The sequence below is a fragment of the Pogona vitticeps genome, chromosome 5 (assembly GCF_051106095.1).
Source record: "Pogona vitticeps strain Pit_001003342236 chromosome 5, PviZW2.1, whole genome shotgun sequence".
In the NCBI taxonomy this organism is placed as follows: domain Eukaryota; kingdom Metazoa; phylum Chordata; class Lepidosauria; order Squamata; family Agamidae; genus Pogona; species Pogona vitticeps.
This window is the reverse complement of record NC_135787.1, coordinates 117,047,730-117,063,833: the sequence shown is the minus strand read 5'-3', so window position 1 is coordinate 117,063,833 and position 16,104 is coordinate 117,047,730. Positions and strand designations below refer to the sequence as shown.

At 39.4% G+C, this 16,104-nt stretch overlaps 1 protein-coding gene across 5 annotated transcripts in view; it reads right to left on the bottom strand.

Moving 5' to 3' along the window:
- Nucleotides 1-15,654, bottom strand: part of PUS7 (pseudouridine synthase 7) — a 35,324-nt gene extending 19,670 nt beyond the window's left edge. Inside the window, exons 1-10 of one of the 5 annotated variants that reach the window (XM_078394345.1) lie at nucleotides 15,437-15,579; nucleotides 14,878-15,014; nucleotides 14,503-14,568; nucleotides 13,506-13,907; nucleotides 11,373-11,457; nucleotides 11,134-11,235; nucleotides 5,569-5,713; nucleotides 4,307-4,324; nucleotides 1,830-1,941; nucleotides 935-1,012 (exon numbers count right to left, since the gene is read on the bottom strand). In XM_078394345.1, coding sequence (XP_078250471.1) covers nucleotides 935-1,012; nucleotides 1,830-1,941; nucleotides 4,307-4,324; nucleotides 5,569-5,713; nucleotides 11,134-11,235; nucleotides 11,373-11,457; nucleotides 13,506-13,870 — 905 coding nt within the window. In that variant the 5' untranslated portion in view covers nucleotides 13,871-13,907; nucleotides 14,503-14,568; nucleotides 14,878-15,014; nucleotides 15,437-15,579. Of the gene's footprint in view, nucleotides 1-934; nucleotides 1,013-1,829; nucleotides 1,942-4,306; nucleotides 4,325-5,568; nucleotides 5,714-11,133; nucleotides 11,236-11,372; nucleotides 11,458-13,505; nucleotides 13,908-14,422; nucleotides 14,569-14,877; nucleotides 15,015-15,436 lie in introns of all 5 variants that reach the window. The other 4 variants (XM_020797271.3, XM_020797274.3, XM_078394344.1 and 1 more) reach the window with 4 other exon arrangements.
- Between the last annotated feature and the right edge of the window lie 450 nt (nucleotides 15,655-16,104).

Below are 16,104 nucleotides of genomic sequence, written 5' to 3'. Positions count from 1 at the left end.
ACAGTGTTAATTGCAGAAATATCCAGCCAATTAGACACAACGTACCACTTGCCATCTCCGACACTGAGCACTGATTTTGTCTTTGAGAAACTCTAGTATATTTTATGTAAAGCATGTTTTGTTCTGAACTGATTCTCAGACTACATGGAACTTCAGAACAGACTGCATGCTACTCAGCTCAACAAGCATAGAGTGGTGATTTTAAAGTCATACAAACTTGTGACTTTCAGCAATCACTTCATTGTATTTCTTAATACTTATGTCCCCAGACTAGATCTGTGATTGCAAATCTAAACCTCAAACATTTTCTTTACAAGAGTGGCACACCTATGAATTAAACACATACAGTGGTGCCTCGCTTAGCGACATTAATCCGTTCCAGGAAAAACGTTGCTAAGCGATTTAATCGCTAAGCGATTTTTAAAAGCCCATAGAAACACATTAAAACGCGTTTAATGCATTCCTATGGGCTTCAAAACTAACCTTATGCGAAGATCCTCCATAGGGGTAGCCATTTTCGGTGCCTCTAAAGCGAGGACACACAGCGGGTGGCCATTTTGTTTTTCCGGCGGCCATTTTGAAATTGCCGATCAGCTGTTTAAAAAAGGTCGCCTTGCCATGATCGCTTCCCCGCGATCATCGCAAAGCGATTTTCCCCAAAGGGACCATCACTAAGTGATCGCTCTTGTGATGGCCAAAACCCCATCGCTAAGGAATTTTGTCACTCAACGGAGTGATCGCTAAGCGAGGCACCACTGTATTTCTGTGCCAACTTAACCCCACAATACTTTCACATGCATATCTCCGTATCAGCCTTAGCCATAGTACCTTCCTAAATAAAACATAACTGTAAAATCATATTATATTAATGTACATATGACAGTTGGTCCAAATAGATTTTCCAACCAGACTGATCACCTTCTTTTTTACTTACCTAAGAACAGCAATCTCTTGAACTGTAATAGCCCTTTTATCTTTAGTGCCCATGTAGGAAAATATGTTTGGCTTCACTCTTTAAAAAGGAAAAGGAAAAGACGTTCAGTGCTAGCAAAGCAATTAGGGGAAAAATACAAAAAGATATTATATTTGTACATAGAAGTCAATTATTTAAACCATCAAATTCACAAGTGTTTGGAAGTAGAATTTAAGATAGCTACAGTAGCAAATGGATCTCATGACATATTTGATAACAGGAAATGAGGCAATGGTGTGGTATGATAGCAAGTTCTGACATCCCACTTTCTACAAGACAAATAGTATATGATACTCCCATCAGTCACCAGGTAAGAACCAATGATGCACCTTTGCTGGTGGAGTGGCACAGTCAACTCAAATCTGTGCCGCTGATGCCCTTCTGTACTCCTCTGGAGGGCTGGGAATCCCTATGGCACTTGCTTTGAGGAAGCATACAGAGCTATGGTAGAAAGCAAAGTGAAGAAAGTTCTGTTGGGCTGATGCCTAAATTGTCGACATAATGCTGGATTTCGTTTTAGTTCACTATCCCGCAAATCTGTGGTAGGGATTCTCAATCTCTTTTTGAAGGGAGATGTTCTTGTACATTACATTTTTAAAATTATGTTTAAGCCTAGAACCATTTTTTTCAGAGACAGGTATCCAAGAAACAGAATAATCATCTCAGCAATTCACTGGTTCCAAAAGTTATGAGCATGTATATGTGGCTATCAAGTTTTTTTTTAAAGAAGAAGCCATCCTACCCCTAACATGTAATAGTGCTACTCCAAATAATTTTAAAGCAGGCAATTTTTCCACCTGCCAGAAGCACTTTCTCAGCTTTAGCCTTTCCTCTGCCACCAAATAAATTAACCCACCTTAAAAATTTTGATAGCACATTGATGGCATCCATGGTATCCTTGTTTTCCTTGTATAATACAAAGTGGCAGTAGCTTCCCCTAGATTTGGGCCAAGAATGTTTTCTTGGATCTTTAAAGACAAAAAGTTAAAACATTCAAATTACAAAACCTATGACATATTGCTCTTCCCTATTTAGGACTTTTTACAAACCACAGATCGTAGATTGAGGAGCGCATTCTCCATTTTGATGTGGAAAAATATATATTAGGCTAACTTCATTATTCAGATACATACTAATCAACAAGTCCTTTGCAATCCATTACAATATTTAATAATGCCACTACAGTGTAATATATTCCTCCAACAAAACCAAAGACAAAAAAATAAATCACTGTCTGAAGAAATAAAACCACTGTAAGTTGTGCAAATACAGTTGATGTCAGGGCTGAGGCTGAACCTAGACAAGACGGAAGTTCTGAGGGTGGGTGGCCCTGTGGATGGTGGCTTGGGAAACTCCCTCATGTTTGGGGGGGTGGCCCTGGCCGCGAAGAGTGGGGTCCGCAGCCTGGGGGTACACCTGGACCCGATGCTCACCATGGAAACGCAGGTGGCATCGGTAGTCCGCACCGCCTTTTTCCACCTTTGGCGGATTGCCCGGCTGCGACCTTACCTAGACACGGGGGCGCTCACTACCTTAGTACTTGCGCTCGTAATTTCTAGATTAGACTACTGTAACACGCTCTACATGGGGCTTCCTTTGAAGCTGATGCGGAAACTTCAAGTGGTGCAGAATGCAGCGGCCAGACTCCTTACTAGAGTGAGAAAATACCAACATATCTCTCCTACTCTGACCATGCTGCACTGGCTGCCCATCCGTTTCCACATTGACTTCAAAGTGTTAATGCTTACATATAAAGCCTTAAACGGTTTAGGACCTCGATACTTGGTGGAACGCTTACTCCCAACTAGTTCTACCTGTGTCAACCGCGTGAGCCAGGAGGTGAGGCTGAGGAGCCTGACGCTGAGGAAGGCCCGGAAAGAAAGAACTAGAAACCGGGCTTTCTTGGCGGTGGCTCCTCGTCTCTGGAATAACCTACCTCCGGAGATTCGCGCTGCACCCTCGCTGGGTACTTTTAAGAACCAACTAAAACATGGATGTATAGGCAGGCCTTCCCTTCCAGTTAATTCCTGTCCTCTTTCCTTTTTTTTTTCTTTATTTGATTTATTTTTATTTTTCCCATCTTATAGAATCATTTAATTAATTAATTGTTATAATTTTTTTAAAAACTTGTTATCCTTATGTTGTAAGCCGCCTAGAGTGGTCGAAATGACTAGATAGGCGGGGTATAAATACAATAAATAAATAAATAAAAATAAATAAAAAAACTCACATCAATTAAAAACTATCCATTATACTGTCAAATAATTATCTGTATGATAAAGAGTCAGATGTATGTGTTATTTTCTACCACCATTCAATTTACACTAAATGCTTTTTTGATTTGTGACAAAGGGAGTAGAATTAAGATTAGAAGGGAGCAGAAAATATTGTTCTTATAGTAAAAAAAAACATGATCATTTTACTGGAGATCCTTAGGCAATGTTCACATTTTCTATTCCTAAAATAGGAGTCAAGGTATAACATTAAGAGGTTATTTATCACGTGATAACAGGTTATAGCCCTGTAACTGTTTTATGTTTTCCTTAGCTATTGTAAAGTGCACTTAATACATGTCAGAATTAAAGACTAAGCAGGAATCATATGGATATGGAGCTGTTGTTTGACTATGAACCATGGCTCAGATCAACGAAGATTATAAATATTAATTTTTGATGTAAATGCTTTTTTCTGATTTTTATATCTTACCCTTATCCCACTCTGGGCCTTTTTGTGTTCCACATGCATCTGTGGATGTTTTATATGAAGCACAGTGTTAATATAACTGTAAATAATTAATCTGTATGATTTGGGGGGGGAGCAAAATTAAGATTTTTAAAGTTAGTTTTTTGGACTACTGTTCCAAGAATCCTCTGACTAGCATGGCCACAAGATTCTGAAGCTGTAGCCCAAGAAGTCAACTCTTCCATTTTTTTCAGTTACAGTAATTCGAATTTCCATACTACTTTGGTTTAGCTGCACTACAAAAAATGGAAAACTTAGCACATTAAACTCTTAATGTCAGAGGGGCTTTCAGTATTAAGATTAAGAGGAATAGGAATAGTTCTCAATTGCAAGTCTTAATGTTAATTTATTTCTCAAGTTGCAGTTGATCATTTAAATTTGCTTGCATACAATTCAGTGTTCACTCATTTAAATGGAAAACTTAACAGAGTGGGAGTTACTCCTGGCTAAATATGAAGACAATAAATGTGGAGGGGCCACATATATATTTCTCTTAGTTTCTCAACCTTCCCCATTATTTTGCTGGTTGAATTGCAGACTATTTGATTGACATTTCATTTTCTCCTAACACGAAATGCCAACATCTCTTACCTGTTGAAGTTCTGACCTCTGTTTATATGCATAGGATAAAGAGCATAAGAGAGTAACATTTTACTTAATTTATTTTTAAGGTATGAAAGTGCTTTGTATGGGAGCATGCAAGTTTATGGTTTATATGTTGCAGATGTCTGGAGCATTCAACAGTTAATGTGACGACTGACATCCTTCTAGACAGCAGTGATGGAATCGTGCAAAGGAGTAAGTAAATAAACAAATAGAAGGCTTCAGTTAAACACATAACAAACTACACTGAGGACACCACCGGACAGAGCCAATAATATACAAAGGTTATTAAACGTTCCATGTGTTTAGCAGAGAAATACCTTCTATTTCCCATTCAAACCTGAGAATATCTAACTAATTGGGATTCAAGTGTTGTAGCAGGGATCCCCCCCCCCTCCATCAGCTAAAGATATACTGGTCCTGCAAATACTTTCACAAGAAGAAATGTGTTCATATGCACTTAACAAGACACATCCAAATGGATATGAACTATACTTGGGGGAAATGTTGAAGGACAGCTGCCTGAAATTTTATTAAATCGTACAACCTAAGCTCATACATGCATTTTTCTCAGTTAGTAGGGGAACAGGGAAAGAAAGAACATGGTTTGAGGATTTATACTTTGTACTATAACACATGCACGCTTCATGCACAAGGCATGCAAACATGGATTGTCTTAAATATTCAGTGCAATACATAATTACATTCTCACATAAATGAAGTCATCTTGTAGATTGATATCAGCTTATGAGCTCAGAAATAACTAACTTACATTACCATACTTGGAAGTTTAGAATGTTATAACTAAATGTTATATAGGTTTTCGATTGCTTATGGTTGACACTCACAAACATACTTCCATAGTGATTCTAGAACAAGCACACATAAGTGTCAGGTCAACTGCTACACCCTTTCTGCATAAACTTACACTAAACGTCAAGATTTTCCATCACATAGTGATGGATTAATAGTTTTGTCTATCACAAGACAGTTACTTAGGACAACTCTTCCATAGGTTTGTAAAAAAAAGGGGGGGAGTACATCGCTTGTGCACATTATAGAAGAGAGTACAAAGATTTTCATGCCACTCCAAGACTCCCTAATATTACAATTCATTTGCAGCAGCATCAACCTCCACATTAATTTCTTAACAAACATAATCTTTGGTGAGTTAGGGCAGATTTTCATCTCGATAGGGGACAAAACCACCTGTTTTACAGGTGTCGGATAACAGGAATACTGAAACTCACTTGCCAGTGCCTTTTTTCCAGCAGCGTGGTAAGCAACAATGTATTTTTTCCCATCCCGATCTTCTGTTTTTGTCTCTAATCCTGGAAACAGAGATTTTACTGCCTGGTGTATAACTGTCCTTTTCTCCTTAGTATCTTCTATTACCTAAATAGCAGCATAGAAAATAAACAAAGACTAAAAGCTTTGATTACCTCCATTTGTTTTCATTAACACACATCTTTTTGCACTTGCTGAGGGTTGAAGTGAATCCATGATTACGAAGTTGAAGTAAGACGCCATACTAGGTGCTCCCCTTCTTCATACCATAAAGTAAACAGCCAGGCTTATGCCTGATAGAATTATCACCCACCACCAAGCTCGACAGATGTGCATTGCCCTCTCTGATAGAATTACTGGGAAATGACTATTGCACCCTGTCCCCTCACTTTAGAGCAGTGTTTCCCAACCTGGGGATCACAAAGTGTTTTCTTTAACCACTTCCTCCTGGGTATCAAAATCTAATAAAATATAATGCTTTAATATGCTTGTCTTTGGTATCCAGGAGAACTCTGTCAAAGGGAGTATTGTCTACAATAAAAACCTTGCCGATTATCTTTAGCATATATTGAAATCAGCGGAGAGTGTGACCACCAATCTATATCAAATCTCTGCATCATTAGTTCATCTTTGTCTTTTAATGTCCCATCTGGTTTTAGTGCTTCTCTACATCTTAAGATTTTCTTGTTTTCTCTCTGGCTTGGAAGAGAAAATGCCTCCACTGGTACATAGTATTTTGAATTTTAGTCCAAGACCATAATATTTTCTCAAAATATGGTTATTGAATTGTTTAAAATCATCCTCTACTGTACCAAAGAAAGGCATGCCACCCCCATTTCAAATCATGACCTTCTAATTTTAACAGTATTTGATTTTCCAATAAAATCCAATCTTTGATCCACGTTAATGATGCTGCCCTATAGTATAACAGCCAGTTCGGAAGACCCATTCCTCCTCTGTTTCCTGTCCTGAAGTGACTTTAATTTTATCCTTGGTTTATTTCCTTGCCAAACAAACTTAGATATAATCTCATCAAGTTCTTTAAATATTGATTGTTTTAAAATCACTGGAATGTTTTGAAATAAGAAAATCAACTTTGGTAAAATATTCATTTTGCCCATCATTGTTAATTGTAGATTTCCTCATCTAGTCAAACCTTTCTTCATTTCTTCCATCAGTTTCAGATAATTATCTTTCATTAAGGTACTTGGGTTTTTTTGTAAAATTTATTCCAAGATAATTTACTTTCCACGAAGGCTTTCACAGCCAGGATCTAATGGTTTTTCTGGGTTTTTCGGTGTCTTTGGCCGTGTTCTGAAGGTTGCTCTTCCTGACATTTCGCCAGTCTCTGTGGCCAGCCAGGTTGTTGTCCTCTGAAGATGCCGGACACAGAGACTGGCGAAACGTCAGGAAGAACAACCTTCAGAACATGGCCAAAGAGCCCGAAAAACCCAGAACAACCATAATTTACTTTCTTTCTCTCCTGGAAATTTGTAAGATTCAAGAGGTCGTCTATTTCTTTATGTTGCATGTTTTTAGATACATTTTTTGTCTTTCGATGGTTTACGTTCAGACCTGCCATTTCTCCAAACTTTTAATTCTTTCATAAGTGCTTTAGTTGATTCTTGTGGATTTTCTACCACAAGATATGATAAGGTGGGCACAGAATATTGGGCACAATATACATTTGGATCAGTGGGAACAAATATGGAAAAACAATATAAAACTCACTAAGTCAGTAGCTTTAAAAGAAAAATATATATAAAATGTTTTATAGATGGTATATAACTCCCACAAAATTAGCCAAAATGGATGTTAAAATTTCAAATCTATGTTGGAAATGTAAACAAAAAGAAGGTTCTTTTTACCATATGTGGTGTTCATGTGGGAAAGCCCAAAAATATCAGAAAAGGGTTTAAATACTTTTGCATGAGGTTTTAGAGATTCCAATAACTTTAACTCCTGAATTTTTTCTTCTAACTATAATCCCGGATTCAATGGACCTAACGGAAAAATATTTATTTATCCATATCTTGACAGCTGCAAAAATTCTTTTTGCTAAACACTGGGAAAGACCCAGAGAATCCATCACAAGAGGAGTTAATAGCAAAAATACTGGATACGGTGGAGATGGATAAATTATCAGAATGGGTAGACTCAACAAGACAGACAAATCATGAAGATTGTTGGGGAAATTTTATGACTGGCTTAGAAATAGAATCTAAATTAATATTTGATAATTGAAAGTCTATGATCAATTTAGAATTAGAATATGTATTATAAATTAGTTACACCAGAAACGTATATATCTTTGAAATGGAATAGATAAGAATGAATACTGTAAAATGTTCATGTTGATTTACAACCCCTGTTTAATCCCATGTCCCCTGCCCCCTCAACCCTATAAAATAAAATTTTTTTAAGTGTTTTCCGGGGTCTCGCAGGTGTGTATGTGTTGTAGTCCTTATTAAATAATTTCTTCCTTAACCTCTCAGAACTGGATATTAAAGTTAACATGCACTGTATGTATGAGAAACAGGTCCTTTGCAGGAGAAAGAAGCCTCTACTTTCTGAGAAGGGATGGCTCTACCCCATTAAAAATGCCTTTTTATGCAAATGTGGTGGGGGGTGTTGCAGTTTACTTGGCTATTATAAAAGGGGGTCCTAACTCAAAAAGGGTTGGGAACCACTGCTTTAGAGGAGAGAAAAATACTATAGAGTCTATTACGAGTTGGCTGCCATTCACGTGTTTATGCATAACACGGTTGAGCCTGCAATGCAGAACCAAAACTTTCAGGAAAAGACTCCTGACTACTTTCAATATTGACTGATTGACTGTCTGACTGATTAAACATATGGGGCCCATGATCAAATACTGCCTAAGTGGCTTATGGGTAGACTTTATTGGTAGCATCAATTTTCCTGCAGCCAGCGAATGACATCTCTGCAATGAAAGGGATTCCAAAGGCCTCAGGATCTCCAGGGGACACACTGCAAATGTTTAATTTCTGGAAAAATCACTGATGACATTGCTGATGACATCATCAGTCTTACATGGCATAACTTATGGGAATAAACTAAACTAAATCCTGCTTATAGCATAAGCCAAGTCATAACTTTCAATCCATTCATCCCTGGCAAATAAAGTCTGCCTGCTGTGATTCTGGGGAGAAGGCATGAGCACACACAGCAAGCTAGCACATATACCCCCCAAAGAATCACAGATGGGACTCTTTGTTTGCCACAGAGGAACAGACAAAAAGTTTTGGCTTGCTTTACAGTAGAAACAGGATTTCAGCCATAGTATCTAAATGCACGTAAGTAGTATACAGTGAACTTCCAGATCAACCTGTTGCCTGTGATGCTCTGCCTTGAGCAATCTATAGTGCTATGCCCTTTTGAACTCTCCAAAGTTTTTTTCAACATTCCCTTACTTGTTTGCTACCAGTCTTGTGCCAGTATTCAGCCTTAGATGGAGTTTACCACCCATTTCAGGCTGCACTCCCAAACTCCAAGAAGATCTAGTCCCCAAACACTACTGACTTCATACTGTCCAAGGTAACAATGCAAGTGAATACTATATTCAGCAGTGCATGAATGAATACTGTACATAGCATTTTAATACATAATATTCTCTTTTACTTACTCATCGACCACACCTTTCCATACACATATTAAATCATCTCTGAAAGGCAGCTTTATATTTGAACTAACATACAATAATGCTAGTGCAACATTTCTGTAAAGCCAACTTATTGTACTTACATCTGAGTACAGATATAAGCTGGCGCCTTCAGATAAAATAGGCATTTTGTGATTCTCAAGTCAGCCCACAAATATTGTTAATACGAAAAATTTCCCACCACAAGTTCCCTACTGAAATTTAACAACTAATTTTCACAGATGAAAATGAAGCCAGAAACCTGTTCTTGGACTTTATTTTATTTAGCTCAGTGGCTTAGGTCTATGGCCGTGGAGCCAGAGGTTAGGAGTTCTGTTCCCCACTGTGCCTCCTTGAGAGGAGTTGGACTTGATGATCCACAGGCTCCCTTTCAGCTCTGCAGTTCAAAGGTTATTATTATATTTTTGTTATTTCTTTGCATTTCTATTCACCTCCTTTTCCTATGAATGGAACTGAAGGACACTTACAATTCAATAATACAGATACTAGTAATAAGAATAACATTAATATGAATAAAAGCATACAATTTAAATCACAGTTTTAAAAAGCACCCCCAATGACAAACGATCTGTTCCATAAACATAAAAGTAACTTCTGGAGGCAAATTCTCTCAGGTTATGAAGTCAGCGTTGACAACAGCTGTTGTTGATGAGTCACAGAACTAAATACACAACAAATAATGTCTGAAGTGACTGCATAACTAGAGGCAATTGACCTCCAAAGGCTTGTGTTACAACAATAGGATTTTGGCCAATAATATTTTTGTTAACACTTTAAGCTGCAGACAGAAGTCCCACTGATGCTACAACACAGTTCATCCCAACTATAGGAATTCCCTGCACATTATTTAAAAGACAGGGCATCAAAGTGAAGCCTAAGGCACAGCCCTTCTCTTTGTTACACTAGTCTGCCAAGTACAAGGAACTATTTGATTTCTGCAGAGAAACATTTTGTCACAGCAGGCCCAGCATGCTATCTGAAATGATACAGAAAGAGGCTTACACCCCAAAATCAAATATAAAATCAAATCCATTTTTTTTGCTACAATATACCTTTTCTAACCAAGATGATGATTGTTTAATCCTATTTGTATAATCCCACAAAACAGGAAGCAAATACAGAAAACAAAAGTTATCACTCAAATGTGCACTTAAGCAGGAAAGTGATTTTCTATGGACAAAAGATCTATTCCTCTGAGCAATTTTATTCATAACAAGTTTAGTTTACTAAATTTAATATTTAAAATAAGCCCTATCCACGCATTATGCGACCTGCTGAACAACATACATCCACCCCCTCTGCCATTACATTCTTCAATTTCATCTTCAGCTCAGGAGCAGTTCCTGCTTACAGGTAGGCTCCTTAAAAGAGCAAAAACCCAGAATCTGGGTTCTTGCTCACATGTGGAACTTATATATGAGCAGAACCCTTCTCTTCAAAGTCAGGGCTAAGACCATGAACTACACAGTAATAGGGTGGGAGTGGGGAATGTTAGCACTACCTCGTAAGTGGGCTCATCTCACCAGGTTGTGTCATCAACGTATAGCAACCCTAACAGACTTCCAAGATAAATGAGATATTTAAGGAATGGTTTTACCATTTCCACTCCTCCAGTGAGTTTCCATGGCCAAGAGGGGTTTCGAACCCTGGTCTCCAGAGTCCATCACTCTATCCACTATACCATATTAATTTTTATAGCACCTGAATATAGCTACAGATGGATCAGATTTTTCCAGCTATCCAAATCAATTTAGTCCCATTACATCATTTCCCAAACATTATTCCAGAATTATATCACAGATTTATGCTTTTTTTATGTGCTCCCAGCATTATTTAGTCAATTTACCTCAATGGCAACATTGCCTTCTTTATTTTTAAAAAGCTGCAGTTCTTCTAGTCGCTGCTTATCTTCATCTGACAACACTGTAAAGATCTCTTCAGAAGGATCCTGACAGGTATATTAAAAAAAGAGGGGAGAACACATGTAAATACAAGCCCAAACATGTATTGTCAATGCAATGAAGTCCTTAATTTTAGCATTTTACCTACGTAATTACCTCTCATATCTATACAGAGAAAAATTACCTCATTATCCACTGGCACAGTGAAGTCATCTAAGTGAATAATATGTCCATCTTTTCCTATTTCATGAACAACAAAGTCTGAGTATCTAGTAGAGACAAGAAGGTCAGTCAGGTGAGAGCTCTGTAAAATGTGGCAATGTCACTCTTTCAGACTAACAATACAGGGTCATTGTGAGCGGAAAAACAGGGAAGAGAAATTCCTGCCTTTAGCTGTCAATATGAAAAACAGATAAACATAAACAAGGAGATCCATCCAAACCTTTAGCGTCTCTTATGGTTCCTTTGCCAGTTATCATTACAGAACCGGTACTGTCTATCTAAACAGTGATTTAATAAAGGTAAGAGAGGGGTACAATAATTTTAAAAAACAGCCACATTGTAACAGGAGGCAAAAACAATGGGAATGGAGGAAAGGGGGGAAAGAAAAAAAAAGGAGAAAAAAAGATAATGAAGGATGAAATTGAACAATCAACATGTATGAAGATATTTTTAAATGTGGATATAGGGTGAGATTAAGTTTCTTGCAAGAGACAGCTTTTAGTAGCACTGCAGTATCCACGGGGATTGATTCCAAGCCCATTTGTGGATGCCCAAAATCACAGATAAGTGAACCCTATATAGAGCACAGTCTCAGGTTACCTCTAGTGGCCAGTTCTAGTAATACATCTTGGAAACATATGTCTCAGACGGGGGGGAGGGGTGTTATTTGATATTTTCAGGCAGCAGATACATGAAACTGTGAGTACTGATTCTGCAGATATTGTGGTTCTACTGTATATACGTCTTTAAGTTGTTCTGTTGATATGTACAAACACTGACAAACCCTAGTGTTCAGATTTCTATGGAGGAAGTAAAAAATAACACATGACAACCCCATTCTGTGCTTGGTGCCATGGCTTTTGACTGGGTCTGGATCAGAATTATAGTGTGCATTAGTCTTCAATAAACTAACAAATGAGCACAATGCTAAGCTTGTCTCTACTTTACAAAATCTATTGCTTCTCAATCAGTCACAAGTACAACTGGTCAAGACAAAACGTGGTAAGTTGCCTGTGCCCACAGAATTATGTCCATCTTTCAGTGAAACTGAAAATTCAACAAGTTGTACTAAATCAGGTTTTTCTCAACTTGAAATGGAACTGAAAAGTAGTGCAGAGAGTGAATGAGTAAAGCTAGAGGTACTACAGTTTACTTTTTTTTTTACTTGAAAGTTACTATTGATACAAGGTATATCTGGTATAGCTCTCTTTCCATATGTGTCCTACAAAAAGTGTTCTTTCCCATGTAGCTATTTTTTGTTAAATATAATGAAAGTATATTCTATTCTCTTTACATTATTACAAATACTTTAATAAAATATTTTCCCCATAAATCTTTGAAAATGTTTGAAAACGCAGTTTAAACCAAACATGCTAACATCAGAGTACTGGAAAGTTTTTTTCAACTTCTTTTAATTCTACTTTTTCTAGAAGAACATCGTAACTGCAAAAAATCCCACCAAAATCAAGTGAACCCATTCCTAACAGAACCTCAGGATCACAAGTGGCAAGAGACAGCAACTCATCCCTACAGCGAGGAACCCCCCCCCCAAACGCTGTTCAGACCATAAGCCATCTGTAGATAACACTGTAGTACAAATAAAATTACAAAATACAAGTACAGTGGTGCCTCGCAGAGCAATCGCTCCGTTTAACGAAGAAATCACTTTGCGATGATGTTTTTGCGATCGTTTAGCGATAGCCCCTATGGGGAAAATTCGCTTTGCGATCATCGCAAAGCCCCCATTTTCGGCCAGCTGATCGGCGATTCCAAAATGGCCGCCCGCTGTGTTGCCTCACTTTAGAGGCACCGAAAATGGCCGCCCCATGGAGGATTTTTGCTTAAGGTTAGTTTTTAAGCCCATAGAAACGCATTCTTGGCATTTTAATGCGTTTCTATAGGCTTTTTAATATCTCTTAGCGATGAAATCGCTTAGCAGCGATTTTTGCTGCATGGATTAACATTGCTAAGCGAGGCACCACTATAGCTAGTTCTACCTCTCTTGTCAGGCACAAAGTCACACTGAACATAAACCAGCTTAATTCATAGTATTCAGGAAACCCACATGGTTGAGAAGAAAGATGTTCATAGTTACCTCTCTTTTAATATTCCAGAAAAGCCCTTGTGAGGGCTTACAAATTTCATTATGCCAACATCCAGCTCCGTCAACCCATGCTTCATCATATCTGCAAAGCTCTCTGGGTCTCCTTCCCCATCACTTTCTTCCAATTCTTCCTCATCCTCTTGGTCTACACTTTCTTCATTCAGACCTATTTCATTCTGAGGGTCTTTAAGCAAATGTTTCATAGACTGTTCTACCGCAGCTTCAACCTTATGGTCAGAATTTTTATTTTCTTCCAGTATTTCTTCTGAGAACTTTGGCCTTTTAATTTCATCTACATTTGATTGACTGTCATCAGAAAGAGGCCGCTTCAGGACTACTTTATCCACTGTTTCCATTTTTAAAGCAAATGGGTGATACAGATTCCTGAAAAAGCTGATAAGACACACAAATGGCAACAAAAAAGTATATCTCATATTTTCATATTATTATGTATTCCCCACAAAATATATACACCTCAATAAAAATGTGTGTATTTTCAAATAAAAAGCTACCAACAGACATTTCAGATAAATGTAACTGTTTACTGTCTGAAACGGCACAGTGCAGTTTCACCAGGAGATAAGCAGACTCTGTACAGCAAGAGGGACCATTTGTGGCCCTCTTGATATTTGGGAGCTGCAGCCTTCATACTCCTTCAGCATTGACTCTTCTATCTATGGCTGATGAAAACTGCAAGCCCAAAACATCTGGAGGACCATAGCTGCCCACCATAAAGTTGGCATTCCTTTCTGGGGAATATTTCCCCCCACAATTCTTTCAACACTGTGTTGTAAATATTTTTATTTTTATTTGCTTGTTATGAAATTCCCTTATTTTTAGGTCATACCCAAGACAGTCTGTGTGCCTTACTTCTAACAATCTTTTACGTTGAAGGGAAGAATCTTTACCTTCTGCTACCTCTGAGGAGAATAAACAGATTCCTTGGGAAACTAGAGGAATAGCCACCGACCAAATACTGCCAACTCACTTTTTTCTGGAATAGTATATGACTCTGAAGAGCAGAAGATATGAGACACCATGGAAAACCTTGGTCCTAAAATACAAATGGCAATAAATGATTCACAAATACTCTTCCATAACTGAAGAATATCTGGAAATACAAACACTTTGCTCACCAACTTTTATAAAAATATATTTACAATTTTACTTTTTCTGCAATAGGTTTTTTTTAATCATTCAAGACTGATAATTTAAGCCTTATTTTTCAACATCATTATTTATTTTTTCTGGCTCTGGTAAATTATGGGTTACAGAAATTAATATGCTTATACTACTGTGTGGCAGGATGGGGGGGGAGGGAGGGCCGTGCCTGCGCAAAAGACTGCAAAGGATGGGGGCACACCTCTGCTGGCTGTCAAAAGCAGGTCTTCTATCACACAAGAAAAGGAACAATTCTCTTAGATGCACGAAGGGCTTTCTTCACAAGATGGGAAAGAGATCAGCAGAAGTACTTTCGAGAACAGCTGTACTCTGGCACTCCTACAGAACAAAATATACCCCATTAAGCTAACCGCACGTGCTACAAGGTACCAGACAGCACTATCCAACATGAAGGGCGTCCCTCAGGAACACCCCAATTCAGAAACTCAAGAGAAAACTCAAAACCTGATATATACACACAAAAAAGCGTACAAGCGGCCCCCAAGTAGCTGGGTAAAAGCGAGTGGGGAATGGGACGGTGTGTGTCACACAAGCCCTTCCCCTCCCACTGCAAAAAGGGGGGGGGTTCGGGAGGCGGGGAAGGAAGGTCAGCCGCTTCCATACGGCTTCTCCGGTCATGGAGGAGGAGTTGCTGACGAGGTGTGTGTGGGGGGGGAGAGAGAGACAGAGACACCTTCCACACAGGGGTCCGTCTTTCAAATCCAGCCGGGTAGTCCCCTCGAGGCGCGGGCGTCACTTACCCCCCAGGCCGGCTCCCTCCCGTCACGAAGAGAAAGGCGGCCGTGGCTAAGAGCCGCATGGAGCCCTCTTCCGCGCCCCAAGGACTCCTTCCTTCCTTCCTTCCTTCCTCTCTCCCTCCCTTCCTCCGCTTCGCCAGCCCACGTGCCCGGCTTGTTCCACAGCCTGAAAGCCGAGGAGGAGCCGCGGCAAAGGGAGGCGGTTCCCTAAGAGCCGCCGGAAAGCCACGGAGGCGGAGCCGGAGGACGGGGGAAAGGCAGGACGTGGTCGCCTTTGCGCCGATGGCTTCGCCGGGGCCGCCCTCGCCGGCTTCCTCACCCTCTGGTAGGAGCGCCTGCCGATCCCGCCCCTGGGCCGGGCATAGAGAGAGAGAGAGAGAGAGAGAGAGAGAGAGAGAGAGAGAGAGAGAGAGAGAGAGAGAGAGAGAGAGAGAGAGAGAGAGAGAGACCGACCGACCGACCGACCGATGGCGGTGCTCTCGGGTGCTGGCCGGACCTGTAGTCAAAAGAGCACCGCGGGCGACCCGGATTCCCCGGTTCTGGGCCGCGTCTGCCCCTCCTTTAATCCTCCGTATCGATTGAAACCCAACAGGTTATTGCCCCCCACCGCCCTTTTTTTGAAAGGTTTGTTTTGGTTTTGTATTCTGGACTGCCACCCTTCGTCGGAACTT